Here is a 17763-nt window from a genome sequence, read left to right as displayed (position 1 = left end):
ATACCTTTCGATGCTTCTTTTTTTGGGGGGAGGGTGGATCGTTGGAGAAGGTTGATATTGAATAAGTTATTGCTGAGCTTTCTTTTCTCCCCTTTTTTTTGTAACAAAGCTGGTTTTCAATCAGAAACTCAGTGAAGCGATAAACATGAATAAAGGCGGATTGAAGCAATCATTTCGTTTCTGTCAGTTTCTGCCAAACAAACAAATTCTTTGTGTGTATATCTTTTTTTTGGGGGAAAGAAAAAACTTGGGCTTTCTACATGTAATTGAGTTGTTCCCATTGCCAGCTTGTTTCTGCATTATTATGATGCCAACTCCTTCATTTATTGAAAAAAAAAATAATTAATTTCTATAAACGGAACTCCCCAACACAGCTAAAGACTCGGCTAGGTTTTCTCTTTGCCCAACGCATCGTCTATGTTACTGTACTGTATAAATAGCACATGTGATTGCTTGAAGAATCTAAAAAAGAATCCCAGCAAATTCAATATCTTGATATGATGATCGATGCGCTAGGATGTTAAGCGCTATCCAATTTTAAAATACATGTAGGAAGCAATATTTGAGGTTAAAAATTTATTTCCCTTTATTATTCCTTCATGCATTTCGAAGCTGGATCATGACTAGCTTGAGTGGCTGGATTGAGACATTTGTCACTGTTTGCGCCGTCTAGCGTCCGGATTCTCAACTAGTGTGCCGGAATGTCGAAAACCTTCCATCTCGAGCAAGAGGAGGCACTGCGTTAGCTTTTCCGTCAATTCGACGATCCTGCTGGTAAGTGGCAAAATAAACATTTTTACCTCTTCCTACTTCCATTGCGCGATTTTCATCAAGTCAATTAAAAATCAAGTTTTTGGTCAGCGAGTAGTAAACACAATTTCTTTTGTAACTGAATGGTTATTTCAATAATCCAGTACGTAAGCTATTTGCATTGAACTGACGGAATTCGAGCCTCCGCTCTCAACTGAACTACGGTATTATTAATTACATAATAGAGTCGCTTTTAAAAAGTCTTCGCCCAGTTTGTTTCCTCTGCGCATATGCTAGCCATTACTAATGAGAATAATTTCTGAAATTCTCCGCATAAAAGTCTCAGAGTGTGCTTTGATTATAACTGCGGCGCAGCATTTTCCCGTTTTTCCGAGAAACCGCGTTAGCAATGCACGCACTCAAAATAGATGGAAACAAAGTGTCTATTTTTTTTATTTCTTTGGCTCTGGCTGCTGCTGCCGTTCTCAATAGAATTTGCTTAAAAGTGGTGGATGGAAGTGGAACGCTTGAACCTCAAAGTGCTCCCGCGCCCAACCTGTAGACGATGAGCTTTACATTATTGGGAATACTGTCTTTCCAAGTTATACTTGAAAGTTGCTGCCAGATTGTCAAATGTTGTGAATGCGTCGTTTCCTAGGCGACTTATTGGCGCGAGGATGCTCGTTAGTTTCTGGTCGAATTACCTTCTCGACTTACCTTTTTCATCTCACAAAAGTCGGTCGCGGAGCGACTCAAATGGCGCCGTATATCCTTTGCCACTTAATAATCCTTGGGATCTTCATCTACATATTGCATATCATTACGGAGAAATGTATGTTAATAATGCGCCGTCCTATATAAGCCGGATGAGCTTTCCACCTCTGTCTGCTCACCTCTTTCCTTCCCCATCAACAAGGAACACTCACACATAAAACCAACCTGCCCGTTGCCTTTTATCTTTTTTTCCCCGGCCCCATAATAAACGCCCTTTTTCGCTTCCTGCCTGCCAATCTACGGGGTGAGAGAGCCAACCCGATCGATGGTAGTTTGAATACGACGTGAGCGTCTATCTCCTCGAGCGTCACCTTCCATATCAAACGAAAACACTGTAAAGGGGAGTGATGATGGGAAACCGTATAGACGCCGGGGATCGAGAAAACACGTTCAGGGTTTATACCGGTTCCATTTCGAAATGAGTAGTATAGGTTCTCTAGCTGGCGTTATTATTTGATACTTTTTTGTTTTTTTATCTTCCATCGAATGTTCTTAACTTTTGAACGGGGGGAGAGTCAAGCGGATTTAGCTTAGACGTTGCGTAGCAACGCGATCCAGGAACATCCACGAATCGTCGGGATCGTTAATTATTTCATAACTATATTTTAGTCGAAAAGTAAACGAAACGATTTTTTCTGGCGTGGGAGGATATTCACGAAATGTCGAGACAAAGTCGAGAAATTTGTGCAACCCAAGACAAAAGACGAACAAGCAAAGTTTTGATTGGATAAAGTTCGCTAGGTTCACCGATTCATTCAAATAAAATTTACTCTATCGCTTCGGGAAAAGTTTTTTCTTTTTTTTTCCAGTCTTTCATCACTTTAAGATCGTTTCGCCAGAACGAACGAAGCTGTTGATTGAGCGGCGTCCGTCCTGCGGGACCTTGTGCGTTTATATGTATACCTTCATATATATATATAGAAGGGGTTGCGAAAACCGACAACTTGGTTCATTTTTTATCGTCGCCTTTTCTTCCGTTTCCTTCTCTCTCTCTTTCAGTGTCGTGCGTGTCATCAATTGGTCCCGAGCGGGCAGCAGCCGCAGCTTCATCTCTCGCTCATTCAGCCAAAGTTGGGGCCACGGTTGGTCCCCCCCGTAAAGGTATAATATGTACAGTTGAGGCTTATAGCAATCAAATGTCGAGGACGATATCAGACCGGAATGGCCCACTCGAGATGGCGATTTGATGACATGACGAACTTCTCTCTCTTTTTCCTTCAAGGAGATTGCGCTGTGGCCATCATTTTGAGCGACGACTGCCATAGTATATATATACTACTTTATTTGTAGGGTGCTATCTACTGTTTAGAATATATAGTGCACTGTTAAACATAGAGAAGAAAGAATAATATTATAGCCAAGGGAAAAGCGTCAAAACAGAAAACTGGAAAGCACTCTGGGGATGTCAAGGGAGAGAACCTGGAAATAGGTTTGATGTCTTCCGAGTTGACCATGCACACGCACGATGCCGTGTGCACCTATCAACCGGCCAGCACCACTGCGGTATATGTATAGACATATTACGGTTGCGTTCAGAAGACTTTTGACTACTTCACCACTTCAAAAACTGTTCCGAGATCAATACTATGCGGTTTTTTATTCTCGTCGTGTCATCCGACGAAAGGTCTCGGGAACGTCATGCCCAATGTAACTCTTAGGTTTTACTTCTTTAAAGTTGTAACTGCATTAAAATGTTTCAAAGAAAATCTTGGAGCGCAACTCGGCGATCCGTGATGACTTGCGGTAGTCGAACCGATTTGTGGGGAGGATCCAAATAAAAGAAAGAAATTACATTGAATTGTATATATTCTGAGATGACGGGCTGAATTTTTAAATATCCAACCAAGTTTGTTTTTAAAGTTGTTGCGCTAGTCAGTGTCAGTGAGCCGTCATCGCCCATATCAGTACAGGTCGAACGGTTGCAGTTTCCGTCGTTTTCATAAGTTGAATTCCTAAGAAAAATAGAAAAATAAAATAAAACTAAAGAAATTGAATCTTTTCTTTTGAGTCGCCTTTTTCTACTGTAAACATTCTTGAGCATTTCGAAGCGCATGAATTCTTTACTCAAATTCATTCCTGTTAGCTGTCACGATTTTCCAATGGAATTTCAGTATCAGAAACCTGGAAAAAATCACTCCGGGACTGATGCAGGTCTCCACTGAAACCCGAACAACCAACAGTGAATCTTTTTTGAAAGTTAATGTTATATACTTCTTATGTGCTCTGTCGAGAGTTACAAATTTGTTTGAAGAGTTGTTCAGTGCTCGATATGTAGAAAGTTGGAACTCAAGATCGTCGTACAGTCCACTATATACGCCACGCAGATTGGTGAGTTGGCTCTTCCGTCGTCGGATAAATCCGCAGTTCAGGGACAATTGGACAATTAAGGGAAACGTCGCTTTTAAGCTCATCTTCCATCTCGTCCCGTGCGCTTAGTCCGGATTATTTGACGTCTGTTTTCACTGTCTCAAATTGATTGTGAAGATGATCGACAGTATATTCTAGTATTCTACACCAGGCCATTCCGGTCAGCATCTTCCTTTGTCCTCTCAGTTTATGTCTAATGAATACGACATTACGACAAGATCGTCAACGCCGATCAGGGAAATTCGATCATTTATTCAACAGTTCACTGCAATCTGCACAACTACCAATTAAATGAGAAAGGAGCTGTCCGAATTGAAATTGGCCTTGCAGCTCGTCGCTCTAAACTAGGTACCCAGCAGCTGCAACAATTAATTTTCAAAGTGGGCGACATTCGGAGAGCGACTGTGTAGGGAAATTAGTCACGCACCTTTACCTCCATTTTGCGTTGGTGCTAATCAATACAAGGAGCTGCTGAGACTTAAACAACGGAGGGTAGTGACAGCAATGGCAGGAAATTAAAAGAATCTTTGACATGTCGTCGTCAAGTTCAATTTTCAAACTTTTCTTTCGATACGGTTGTTAAAAAAAAACAACACTTCAAAAGCACTTAACCAATTTAATTATTGGAAGGTTGCGTCATCGTTGCCTCATGGTTTTATGAGGCAGATGAAGCATCTAAATTTCAATAAAAATGATGGTGACGGCACTGGCAAGAAATTTACAAAAAATCTTTGACTTGTCGTCGTCTAATGCACAGAAAACATTTTCCTGGTCGTTCGGTTGTTTTTTTTTTAACTTCAAAAGAATCCATTAATTTATCTAGAATTAGGTTACACGGTGCATCGTCGATTCATGGTTTTTTAGTAAGTTGAAGTGAAGCATGTAAATTTAAAGAAAAAAATAATGAGACACCTTTACATGGCATATTTTATTTGCCAAGTTTTATTGAAGTATCATTGTGACTTCACCTTTATTAATTATGCGATGAAGCACAAGTGCACTTGATCTTTTAATTCCGACTCGCGCGAAAAAAGTGAGGTCATCTGGTGAAATCTTAATTACATCGCGTTTTCGTGGAATTATTTCATTTCCAGTTTTAGAATTTGTTCACATTTCTGCTGATTTGACATCAATGGAAAGAAGGGATGAAATAATGTCCAATTGTCCATTCGTAGTCGCTTTCTAGTTTAATCGCACCCGTTGGTAACTTTACGTCGTTCATACTGCGTTGCTACGTTTGACAAAATTCATATTCGGCACACAGTAACAATGTGATTGATGTGCCGATCAATACAGAGACAGAAACATTTAGTGACAGCGATCAGTAAATTCAGTAGTGGTCCACAGTTGCACAGGTAACCATTTTTTTTTTTTTTTTTTTTTTTAGGTTGCTTACCCCTTCTCTTTTCATACAACTCGACGACATTTCTTACTTTACCTCCGGTCGCTTCCGTGGAACCATATCAAGTGGGCGTGTGTGTGTGTGTGTGTGTGTAGTCAGTGCCAGGAAAATGTGGGTCGTCGCCATCGCTATCAATTTCCAATGAATTCGTCTTATCCACCACGTAGTCCTGCATCACGTTTCCTCGAATAATGTCCATACGGATCGAAGAAGACAAGAAACAACTTCTTATCCAAGAAAAAGGTAAGTTTGTTTTTTCGTTTTCATCAACTTTTGTTGGGAAAGTGGTTGCCTCAATCGTGGAAATGATTCCGGTAATCTCTTATTTGTTCTGCATCTTAGTAACGGAGCAACTTTTTCTATTTGGGGAGGTTGAAAGGGTTTATGTCGTGTCGAGTCGACTCTTTGAACTTGTGCGATAGTCAACTTCTCGTACCACTCTATTACTTAAGCTCTGCTTGAACAATTCGTTGTGTTTCCTGGTAATTTGATGACATTATTGGCCAAGTGTGATTTAATTCTGTGTCAAGTTGTGGACCGATTAGTCGCAATCGTGTCCCAGATTTGAAACGAACCACCTGATCGACGTCAATGTCCCGATACTCGAATTTGAAAGAATTATCACTCTGCTTAAATTGCGTAAAGTGATTGATGCAACTATGTTTCATCGTAATTTCAGAGGATAAAGAATGGCCACGATTGAAACGGCCAAGTGATGGATTGCCGTACTTATGCGTTTGACGATTAAAATTGCGACATCGTTGAAAGACGTCCAGCGTACTCTTTCAAACTGTCTGATGGCTAAGATTGAGGATCGAGAATAGGAATAGCTTTTTATCCCTTTAATCCCCTTTGGCCCTTAACACGACAACTTTCTTGAGCTTCATTTTGAACCTCTTGATCCTCTGTGTCTTCGTCAGGATTCTGGGCTAAGACGCAATAAGCTTTTGCCTGAAATGGCCCCATGTGTGTTTGGCTTCGTGATTGAAACTTTTTCCTGCTTTCTTCTTCGATTTATAATAGTACTATTTTTGAAGCTACGCTTCGCCAGCAAGCTTTAACTTCAATCTTGCTAGGTTATTGCGATATTTTCCCAGTTGCTTTTGTTGGGTCCAGATGTGATGACACCGCCGAAATGCTGTTTTACGAATTGAATTATTTTTTACTCGAGTTTCTCAGAATCTTGTGCATGTGTACTTTTGTCTTCCTTGTTTTTAATTGAATATCGTTAACTCGACTTGTTTTAATTTTTGTATTTTCGATTTCGAACAATTGCTTTAAATCTTTTTCTTTTACAAACTTTCCTTTTTTAAAACTCTTGAGACGCTTATGTCTAATTGGAGCTATTCCGGTCAGTAGGCGTGGGCTTTTATTATTTCCAATGTTAGACTTATCACTTCCGAGAAATCAACAATGGTTTGGAGAGAGGGCTTATAAGGAACAAGTAATAAGTTGGGGGCGTATTACGGGGGCGTTCACAATAATATCTGGATGTAAACTTTTACAATACCACGAATTGGCTACATAAGAGCTACGAAGATATGGTTGCTGGTATTGCGTCTCTTGAATTACCATTCCATTTAAATAATCCAATTTATTCTATTTTGAATGAAACATTGGCAATTTCCAGCCAAAGTTAATCTGTCCTCTTCTGTACTAATTTCGTTGTGGGTGAATTGCTTTTCGTTGTCAGAATTCGCAGTTCGAGATGAATCAACGACGATTCGCTGTCAAATTAAATCAGATGGCGCAAATAAGTGAATTCTAGCGCACTGCTTTAGTTAACTTTTTGATTCCTGACCCTGTCAATTCGCCCAACATCAATCCCTACACCAGAACGAGTTTGTAATGCGCCGCTCTCTTTGAAAACGCCAATCTGGTGTATGCCAAATTACAAATTGCGTTCGCCCGGCGTCCCAATCGAGAGATCCCTGACCCTCTCCCATCAAAGAAGTTTGATTCGCCATATAGTTCCATCCAATCGTCGTTCCGTCTCTTGTTCTAAACTCATTTCCTCAACATTTCCTATTACCAGCGATTAAAATTCATATGCTTTATGAACTTTCGCTACGCATCCGCCATGTGTTTCACATTAGCAATTGATTTATGTTTTTTATTTACTCGAGCTTATATATATATATATATGCTGATGGAATTATTTGAAGTCGAGCCGGCACCAAGAAGTGCTGAATGATTTGGTAGCACTCACTGCAGATGATGGCGCTGGCTGTCTCTCACACCCAAAGGCTCTTGCATCTTCTTCAATCTTCTATAGCGCCCTAGCGGCGGATGCGTTGGGCTCAGCATTAGATTAGCGAAGTGAGTGAGAAGATAGGCAGAGAGGATTTTATCATTTTCAACTCATTGCATATTACACAGCGTTTCATGTCTGGGGCCTTCCTTCACCAACCCGCAGCACGTGGAATCCATTTTCAATAAAGTATTACCCCCGCACGCACAAGCAGGAATGATTCTTTGACGTCTGCCATTGACGGCGGCACAGCGACTGAATCATTCACGAAGCGAATTAACCTTTCCTGTTGACGCTCTATTTCGGCTGTATCGTTTTATCCAACGGGTATTTATATAACTGGCGCCCGTCACTACACCCAATTTGGCGTTTGAATTTCAACTCAGAATTATGCGCGTCCGCTGTCGAATTTTTATTTTTCTCCGGTCGAGCCCTGGTAAAAGTTATTCACGTTTGACTGTCGACTGAAAATCAACGCCACGCAATAGATGCACGAGCGCCCCCACATCTTATTCTTGAAAATGATATTCGTAATGAGCTTTTCATTGAATTCTATTCGAAAAAGAAGCCTTTGGCCCTCGCTGCTCCCGTCTGTTGCGGCCACGTATAAGAATTTCTGACGGGAATCGTGTTAGACTCTCTTTTTGGTTTCCCGTGAACATTTATTTGAATTCCCTCCCGCGCCATGTGGCATTTCTGCCTGACGTCAGGAGAGAGCTCCGTATATAATACAGTCATTCCTTTCCATTGCTTGTTAGCATAATAGAGTCTAGCCTCAAGTAGCAACTGTAGACTGCTGGTAGTAGTGTCTTTCGCCAAAATAATAAATTGATCGCTTCTTTGACTCTGGTACGTGGTAGGAGGTTTTCTTCGGTGACGGATTCCAAATTACTCGTGTAGCGACGAAGCCTATTGGCTAGATCTCTTGACGCAATGTTTCATATGTTACGCATGTTTGATGTGTAAAGAGTTTGCGGTTGGGCGGGGCTAAGAATTGCTCTGAGGAATTGTGAAGCATAGACTGTCGGCTAAGTAATAACTCTTGGGGGGAAAATAAAAATGGGAAGCTATTGATCTCTTGTCAATCTCATCATCGGCAGGTTCGTCTTTTCTTCTTCCTCTTCCTGAATTGGCTGTGACGCCTTGTACTGTTATGTCATTCTTTTTTATTTCCCCCCTTTTCATGGCCTGATCAGATTCGTTGCACTTGTGTAGTTGCCTCTTTTTTCCCCGTAGTAGAAATTTTTCCTTTTTTTCCTCGTCTTAAATTTCAAGATAAAGGAGATAAAACATCGCTCTCGGAGTGGTGTATATTTTTCATGGTGACAATCAAACGGACTATGTGCGCCGTCCTGCATTTGTACGTTTAGCGCAATTTTGAATTTCCCGCCAACGTTGTAAAACTAGGTTATAATTGTTGTTTTCACTGTATGCGTTCAGACGTATAATCTACCGTGATATTTGGTTTGATAATTTTAGTCGAATAATCAGATGACGTGAACGAAAAGGTCACGCGAGTGAACAATTATCGATTGATATGCCAACCGTTTAGTCATCTGTTTCTTCTTTTGTTAAGACAGTCGGAGACGACGTCAGTGCTGAATCGGCCCGTTTATGTCATTCCAATTGTTCGACTCGGGCAATTAGCGAACGACTCACAAAAGAACCGAAAAATAATGACGCAAATGTCAAAAAGTTGACATGTTTCTGTTGATTCATCCCGTCTTCGATTCCTGTGGGGTAGGTTCTCTCTTTTCTACGTGACTGTGAACGTCTTACGTCTTCAACTTTTGACTCATTTGAAGACCAAAAAGTGTCGTCGTTTGCAATCATCTTTTCCGGATTGTGTCGACAATATGGGCCTCCTCATATTCATCGGCTTTTGTTTCCTGTCTCTCCCCGTAGAGTATATCAATCAAAATGTTTTAGCCGTTGGGGGGTTGCTTCGCAATCGTATATTTTTACTCCTACGTCCTTTTGATGTGTGGGCCATCATCAATATCTCCCGAAACTTTTTTTTTTTCTTTTCCTCCCGCACACATTTCTCCTGTCGAATTTCCATCAAACGCGAATGATAAAAGGAAAAATGGGGGATTTGTGTGTGTGTAACTTGACTTTTTCCCGTTCACTTGCTTCTTCCTGTGTGATGTTGTACAGGGAAATCGAACGAATATCCCCAGCATTGACGTTTCTATGTGTTATATAGCCAGGACGGAAACTGGCGGCGGGAGAGATCCATCACAGCGCCGCACGATTTTTATTTGACTTTTTCTTCTTTTTCTTCTTTTTTGTGTTTGGCGGTTCGAATGCCGCACGTCCCCGCCCGCCCAGCAAGAGATGATCGATGCTGGTGGAACTATTTGTGTGTGCAAAAAGAGATGCGCCATCAGGGTTTGCGCAACACACAATATAACTCTTTGTTGTTTACGGCATATCTCTATATTACTTAGCGGCGTCGTATTCATTTCTAGGGCTGGAGGATAGAGCAGCAGCGCTCATTTTTAATGCGATCAAAAACTGTTGGGTGGATATATGCGCCAGCTCCTGATCTGATGGCCAACTTTTGACAGCTTCTATTATAGAGATGATGTTATATAATACTGTTTGGGAAAATTAATGGGCAAACTGTCATCGCGGTCCTTCAAATAGATTTCAAACTATGCGCCGTGCGGGAGTATATAGTAGCGAATATAGCAGATCTAAGCCCTTGGGCGGCGTCTAAGAGCTTCGTGATCCCGACGCAAACAGCTTAGATGGCTTCGCCACCATCTTCTCTCTGCTGGTGCACCTTTCAGAGTAGAGAGAGAGTGAGGTTGTAGGGTCCTTTTGCAGGCCGGTCGTCTCGTCTTTTTGGCCGTTGGCTTTTATTCATAAATGTTTCCTTGGGCGCAATCAAATTAAGTCGTTGGTGTAGAGAAACCCCCCGTCCAAAACCTCTGGACGACACTGTGAAAACCGCCAAGACGGGAAACTCTAATGGAAACTTTGATGTCGCATTGCCCGGCCCAGCCCAGCTCTCTCGCCCACTTACATATATCATTTCTGATGGGCAGACAGACGGTCCATGTCCGCATGTGCTCCACTCGACCGTTCATTACGTCTCCGCCAAAATTTGGTCAGGGCAGCAATGTCCTGCCCGTCTATATATTGCCCGCTGCCAATTATAGATGTACAGTGCTTACACTGTGCGTGTGTGTCTATATGTCACACAAGATGTTTTATGATATAGAAAGGAGAGACCTTCTTCTTGGTCCTGGTGGAGACATCTTCAATTACCACCAAGACTTCTTGTTCTTTCAAGCTTCTTCTTCTTCTTTTCTGATTCTATCCAGTCGACGTCGGAGTTATTTTATATTTTTTCTCTCTTGAAATTCGCTCATGTCCAACACATGTGCAACTGGCTGGCCCTGTCTAACATGTTCGACTGCAAAAGGATCACGTCTATATACCCACGCACAAGGTCCTCCCCTCTACATTTTTATTTTACCTTTTTTTTATTTTGAAATAGAAACGAGCGGGAGTCATAACCACCTGACTCTCCCGTCAAGTGCCTTGGCCGGCTCCTATTTATTTTTTTCCTCCGCGTCAATGTCCAGGGGAATGAAAGGGGGGTAGTGGCGTGAGCACCTCTGCCATCTCTCGTCAATTATATAGGACGAGGTACTACGGGGAGTCGCATGTTAAAAGGCCAAACCGCAACAACAAAAGGGGGATGTTAACAAGACGGAATAACCAATGTCAAGTCGACGAATAAAATCGGAGAAACAAAACAAAATCTTTTGATGTACTGAGGAGCGGCCGTCTACTTCCGTCGATGTAAGACGAACGCACGCGGAATCTAGTGGCAGTTCGGCAGCAGCAGCAGCAGCTTGTTATTTTTATACCAGAGAAGGAAGCCTATTAAAAGAAGAAAATTGAAGAAAAATCTTTTTTTATTTTTATTCCGCGTAGTTTATATAGGCCGATTAGCTTCAACCAAACTTGAAAATGTGCTATCCTGGGTAAAATAGGCAAGGATTTTTCTGTTAAATTCCACAAAGTTTCTTTTTGGCTCTTTTTATTCCGACTGGGGGCCTATTATTGTTGCACATGTATGTGGGTAATAGGAAATGTATTGTGTAGTTAGACTCTGCCCGGGGGCTTATATGGCGTTGCTTGAATTTCCCGCTTCAAAGAGGACGGACAAGCAACTCAGTTGGGAGGAAAGAAGAAGAAGAAATGATAAATGGGTGAAAGAAACATCGATCCGTCGGTCGCCGGCCAATATCTAGTCACCGTAATATGCCAGACGGACATTTTCTTCTTCCCCCCTCTCCCATCTCGACCGAATAGCAGTCGCACGAACTGCTGGACGATGGGGGAGCTGCCGATTTCCCAGTCGTCTGTCATTCTTTTCCCTTTTTTCTTATTTCTTGCCCGTTTCCTCTCGTTGACTCGTCCGTCCCTTCATTCGTCTCGTTGACTTCTTCTATGCCGCTGTCCGTCTCTTGTATATAAGCCCTGGACGAGTCGAGCGGTCCAGTCCCGTAAGGAGCACAGTGAAGAAGGAACAAGAGAGCTGATGAGTTCATGACTGGCCAACTAACAAGGGCCAAAAGAGAGTAAAGGGGGGGAGAGGTGGACAGAGAGAGACAGAAAGGTGAATGAGAGGAGCGGGTTATTACCGAGTCACTGGACCACTCCTTTCTCCAAGGGCCAGCACAAGAAAGACTGGACTGGGCCTCCCCTACGTGTGCAGCAGCTCTTGATCCGATTGCTTCAATCTGATCACGTTCGCAGAAACCGGACACAAACGAGTTGCTCGATTTTCTTATTTCTCCGCGCCTTCTTTAATATCATTTCCACATGTGTACGAGGGGAGCCAGACAGCCTCTCCTGGACACGAACCCTGGAAATGTATATATTCACGTCCGCCACTAGTAGTACTACTACTGCCACCAGTCCGGCAATCACAATACAATTAGATCATATTTTTTGATAATATTTTCTTCCCATTTGCACGGCCTACACAGTTGTAGTGGGCGATGACAGTACGTACATTGATAAATGACTTGGGGCTTGACGTCCTTCGAGTGTGTCATTAGTATGTTGTTTCCACTCTACGGCTCCGACTATGGGCCGACGACTACATACAAGAAAGAAACGTCTAATTTATGACAGTTGTAGACTCGGCGGATGACACATTGATGCTGGGGTAAATGCCAGTGAATATATACGCAATTGATCGGCAGTGACCGAAAAGGATTTAATGAGTTTTTTCGGGAGGGAAGGAAATAAGAAAAGAATCTTAAAAGATCTTTAAAAACTGCCAGTTGGATCTTATATTTATAAAGAAAAGCTTATATAAGATTCTTTTGGCCAGCTCTCTAGTCTATATACAATATGTAGATAATGTTGTGTAAATCCGCTTTTATGGTTTGCTTTTTGTGTGTGTGTCGGTCTTCCGGCAGCCGATGATATCACACACACACACCCCCCGCACATCCTTTTTTGACTCGGTTCACTTTGGCCACCACCAGCTCTCCCATCGCAGGTCCTCTCTACTCTATTTTGCATATAAAGCCCCGGTTGCCGGCCGATCGATAAAATACAAGTAGATAATGTCTCTGCTGCGCGCTATCCTCTTTCTCCTTCAATATCCGTTTATCTTTTTTTGAAAAAATACAAAAATTTATAGGCCGTCCTTTTTTAGCTTTTATGACAGTGTCAAGTCTTTTATCTATAAAAATAGGAGGAAGAAAGTTGATCATCGAACGAGAGAGCCCCCCCATCACACATCACCGCCATTGCCAGCACCTACTTTTTTATTTTCTTTGCTGACTGGCCTCCTCTTACTTCAGCCTACAATGTCCGTCATTCGACACGGTTATAATATACAGGGAGCTGGACAACTATTGAAAGACGGGCTGGAGGGCAAGGAGCCAAATGAGGGGTGAAACACTGTCTAAGAGTAATAAAAGATAAAAAAAAGGAAAAAATCTTTTTATTTTTGAAGAAAATCGATCCGCTGTCTACAAGGGCCAGTTTCAGCACCCAAAGGCTATTTTCTTATATCCTCGTGGGGTCGGTGCTGTGTGTTCACTCCCTTGGCTTTTTTTTGGGGGGGGGGGGGGAACCATTTCGTTTGACTCCCGCGTGTTATTCACCCCGGCATCAAGTTGTCCGTTTCAAAATAAAAAACGAGGGAAATTCCAATCACACGAGAGCGGGAAAAGAAAAATACAAAAATAAAAAAGGACGGATACAAATCTGGGTTAAAAAGAAAAAAAGGGAAAAAGATTGCCATTGCCAATAAAAATGAGATTGGGCACGAACTGGCACCCCCAATGGCCACAGCCAGCGGACGGCCCTTTTTTTCTCGTCATCAGGAAATGAGACATCCGCCTTTGACCAGCGTCGTCGTCGTCGGGCGTCACCTTCTCACGGACCGATTTTCTCATTCTCTCTTGTGTATAGCGAACACACGCCATTATCAAAAATAGGGCCGTGCTCTTTTTAGACTTCTCAGATGGGTGGGGTTGAGGGGAGATATCAATAGGGTCACAATCTATGTACAGTGGACGGCCAGAAATCAATACGGGAGTGAAAGAATCACAAAATCAGGAGAGAGACCACGGCCGTGATATTCGTCAGTTGAGAGTTTTGAAATTTAGTTGAGCGAAATGAACGACACATTTCAAACTTTGGCGCCCTTTTTTTTGAAAAAATTCGCTCCGTTGGCTTTTTATTGTTGTTTGAGCGGTTGCACGGTTGTTGTTGTTGTTGTTGTTGTGGGGTGGAAAAAAAGAAAAGAAGATATCGCTTTATATTTCCCTCCAGTTTGTTTCGTCTATACTCTTGTTTCTTTTTATCTGCGTTTGTGTTTGTGTGGGGCTGCTGCTGATTGACGGATAAGTTGCAACGCGCGCGCATCAGCTCGCCCGCCACGGCGCACCAGTTATGTAGTTCAATCCTCTCCCTCCTTCTTCCTTCTTCCTTCAGGAGCCATTTCATCCAGGAGGAGAGAGACAGTCGCTTTGGCTCCTTGTGCCCATCAGGAAGTATCTGCCAAACAAATTGTCGGGGGCAAGAGTTTCGTTTGTTTGTTCCGTTACCCCCTAACCTACCCCCAAGTTTGGTCGTACCTTGGTGTTTTCGGGTTCAAATGAACTGACGGTGGACAGGAGCTCTGCGCTCAATTTTTTTTAAACTTTTTTTTTCAAATTTGTTAAAAATTCCGGATTGAAAAATCGGTTTTGATTAGTTGTGCAACGTGAGGAACAACAGGAGCGGCTGTCATCATCACAGTGCTCACAGAACGGAAATATTTCAAAAAATAGGAGCCAACTGACTGTTGTCTGTTTCTCCATTTCCCCCCTGAGATCAGAGGGAAAAGAACAAAAACTTCCAAGCCACACACACTAACCGGCTCTTTAAAACAAAAGTTTGTGTGTGTGTGTGTCTGTCGTCTTATATAATTCGTGATCCAGTGTTTAGTCGTTTTAATCCCTCAGCAGCAGTGGGTGAATTGACTTGTTTTTTCTCTGGCGATCGATCCGAGTGAGAGTCCACGTCAACCAGTTGAATTATTCAAAGACCAGAATGCACAGTAGCGGCAGCAACAGCACGATGGTAATAATAATGACTCTCTTCCAGCCGGCTGCATTCTCCCGTCTAATTTCTATATAGTAGTCGAATAGGATAACGACAGACTATGGGAGTCCAAAGTCAAATTGAAAATATAAATTCTGTCGACCAGCAATCACCTTAATGCCAATCAATCGAGGGGGGGGGGCCGATCCACCACCGCATCCGCTGGATCGATGATTTATCATTTTCCAATCGAATTGCACGTCACCGGGGGTCTGTGACGAGCATAATAGGAGAATCGAAATCTAATCGAAACGGAGGGGGGAGACCCCGAGACCCTATTAGAGCTATTACTAAGAAAAAAGAAATAAAAAGGAAAATGGAGCGCAAGTAAATATAGAAATCGATCGATTCCGCCACAATCCATTCCAGCAATATTCTTGCCAAAAGAAAAAGACAAATATTCCGTCCTAATGCTTCCCGCGCCAAATTTATTCCGCACTAATTGCGCGATGAAATTCCCGGAAACATTTTAGGAACTATTAACGATAGGAACATTTAGACGAAACGAATTTCTTTTTGTCTTGTTATTTATGAAATAAAATGTAATTGTTTATTTTTATATTTTTCCAGCTGATGCCTGGCGGCCAACAGCATCCAGCGGCGGATGGCAAGCGAAGAAACCGCGGAGGAGCCAATCACGATCCAGGACTCTACGACCTGCCCAGTTTTTACAGTTCGGATTACGTAGGATCTGGACGGACGGAAATTCCCAGCATTGAAACGGGCGGCCAAAGTCGAGTCAGAGCCTCTACGCCGTTCCGGCCGTCTGCGGATGACAAGGAAGATTCCGGCGAATCATCATTTGCCCGTCGAGAGTTTGCCGACGGCGACGCCGCTGGCGGAGGAGGAGCTGCTGGACTTTACCGCAACAAATGCGTTTCTTTCTTGGCGCTAGTGGCCGGACTGGCGGCCTTTGGCTGCTCGTTGGCTTCGCTGGCCGGCACCACCAACTGGGTGGACACTTGGGAGCCCATCGACCTGCCGCCCACGCAGGACTGGCCGCTCTTGTTCGGCACGGGTTACGGCAGTTTGATGCCCAGTCGTTCAAAAGACGGGCAGAGCGGCAAAGCCACGGCCGGCGGATCGAGCCCTGGTGGTGGTGGTGGTCATTCCAATGTCAAATCGTCGTGGTCGGCCAGCACGTCCAGCACCAAAGTGGCGGCCAGCGGCTTCGCCAACGGGGCGGATCCGACGGCCACCAAATCCAATTGGGAATCGTCACTGCGTCCGTCGGCTCCTGGCGGTGGCCATCAACACGTCGGCCCGTCGGCCGAGAACGTGACGACAACGAGTCCGTCTCTACCAGCTGCCGTTACGACGTCGACGACGGCCCGTCCGGCGACGTCCGACGCCGACGAATTCGATTACGACGACGACGACTATTACGCCCAGGACGAATCGTACCAGGCCGTCCAGGGAGGAGGAGGAATGAAGGAGCCGGACGATGCGGAGATCGTCATGTTGCGTCACGAAGAAGAGGAACAACAGCAGAATCCGGAAGACGAACAAGAAGATGAGCAGGAAGACAAACGATCGTTGGTCGTCGTCTTTCACGTCGGACTCTTCCGGGCCTGCCCGGTTCTCAAGGGGGAAATGCCCTCCAGCGTCGGTAAGTTTCTAGACGCAACTTTTTTCTTGGAATAAATTATAAGACATTTTGAAGCATCGATGGATAGGGCGGGAAATTTGAAAAAAAAAGAAATGGTGGCAAACAATTCAACTGCCAATTGTGTAACATACGCCGGGCTGTGTGTGTGTTGTGTTTCGTGCATAGATCAATAACAGCACGAACGCGGGATCCACGCCCTTTTTTGTGTGTGTGGATCCCTTCCCCCTTTCCCATAGCGCTGGGTTTTTATTTATTTATTTATCCTTCCATTTTTGCCAACTTTGTCTTCTTCTTTTTCTATGGAAACAAACAAAAAACCAGAAAAAAACGGGAGGAAAAAATTTGACGGGCGGGAAATGCGATGGCACATCGAACGAATGTTTTATTGCTCCACACACTCCTCGTCTGCTGCTGCTGCTGGGTGGGGATAAGTCACAGATCTTTCACGATGGATGAGACGCGCAAGCGGAACAAGAAAAAAGCCCGAATTCATTTTTCCCCATTTTTTCCCATTTTTTAGTCAATAGCGTCAACTGTTGTACATATGCCGAAAGTGCTATGTGAAACGATTCATTTCTTATATTTATTTTTTAACTTTTTGGCTAAAATCGTTTTTATTTTAAATAAATAAAAACGGTTGCCTTGACTCTCTCTCTAAACGCCCACAAATCCAGTGGGCGATGGCAAAGAGAAGAACGGGCCTTATAGCCGGATGAGATTGTTGTTGTCCTTTTTTTCTGATTTCTCCTGGGCGATGGCGCGGAATTTGAAAAAAGGAAAAATATATAAATCAAGTCGGTCGGTTGTTGGGCGCTGGATCGCCAGTGTCTATCTATCCCGTAACCAATAATCTGGGCCAGCTAGATTCCCTCTCTCTCTCGCCCGGTATATATCTATATATAATATCCTTTAGTGTGTGTCGTAAGCTACGACTGTGCAATGTGGGGGTGGGGTTTTTTCGTTCGTCGTCTATCCGCG

General features: G+C 43.3%; 1 protein-coding gene across 3 annotated transcripts in view; it reads left to right on the top strand.

The window, feature by feature from the left end:
• Nucleotides 1–674: 674 nt before the first annotated feature.
• The window catches only part of LOC124197638, a 32735-nt gene continuing 15646 nt past the window's right edge, over nt 675–17763 (top strand). Inside the window, exons 1-3 of one of the 3 annotated variants that reach the window (XM_046593181.1) lie at nt 675–774; nt 5279–5536; nt 15747–16785. In XM_046593181.1, coding sequence (XP_046449137.1) covers nt 15750–16785 — 1036 coding nt within the window. In that variant the 5' untranslated portion in view covers nt 675–774; nt 5279–5536; nt 15747–15749. Of the gene's footprint in view, nt 775–5099; nt 5247–5278; nt 5537–14524; nt 15156–15746; nt 16786–17763 lie in introns of those variants that run through there. The other 2 variants (XM_046593189.1, XM_046593177.1) reach the window with 2 other exon arrangements.

The sequence above is a fragment of the Daphnia pulex genome, chromosome 1 (genome assembly GCF_021134715.1).
Source record: "Daphnia pulex isolate KAP4 chromosome 1, ASM2113471v1".
In the NCBI taxonomy this organism is placed as follows: Eukaryota; Metazoa; Arthropoda; class Branchiopoda; order Diplostraca; family Daphniidae; genus Daphnia; species Daphnia pulex.
Note: the sequence above shows the minus strand (reverse complement) of the source record. Positions and strands in the feature narration are given on the sequence as shown.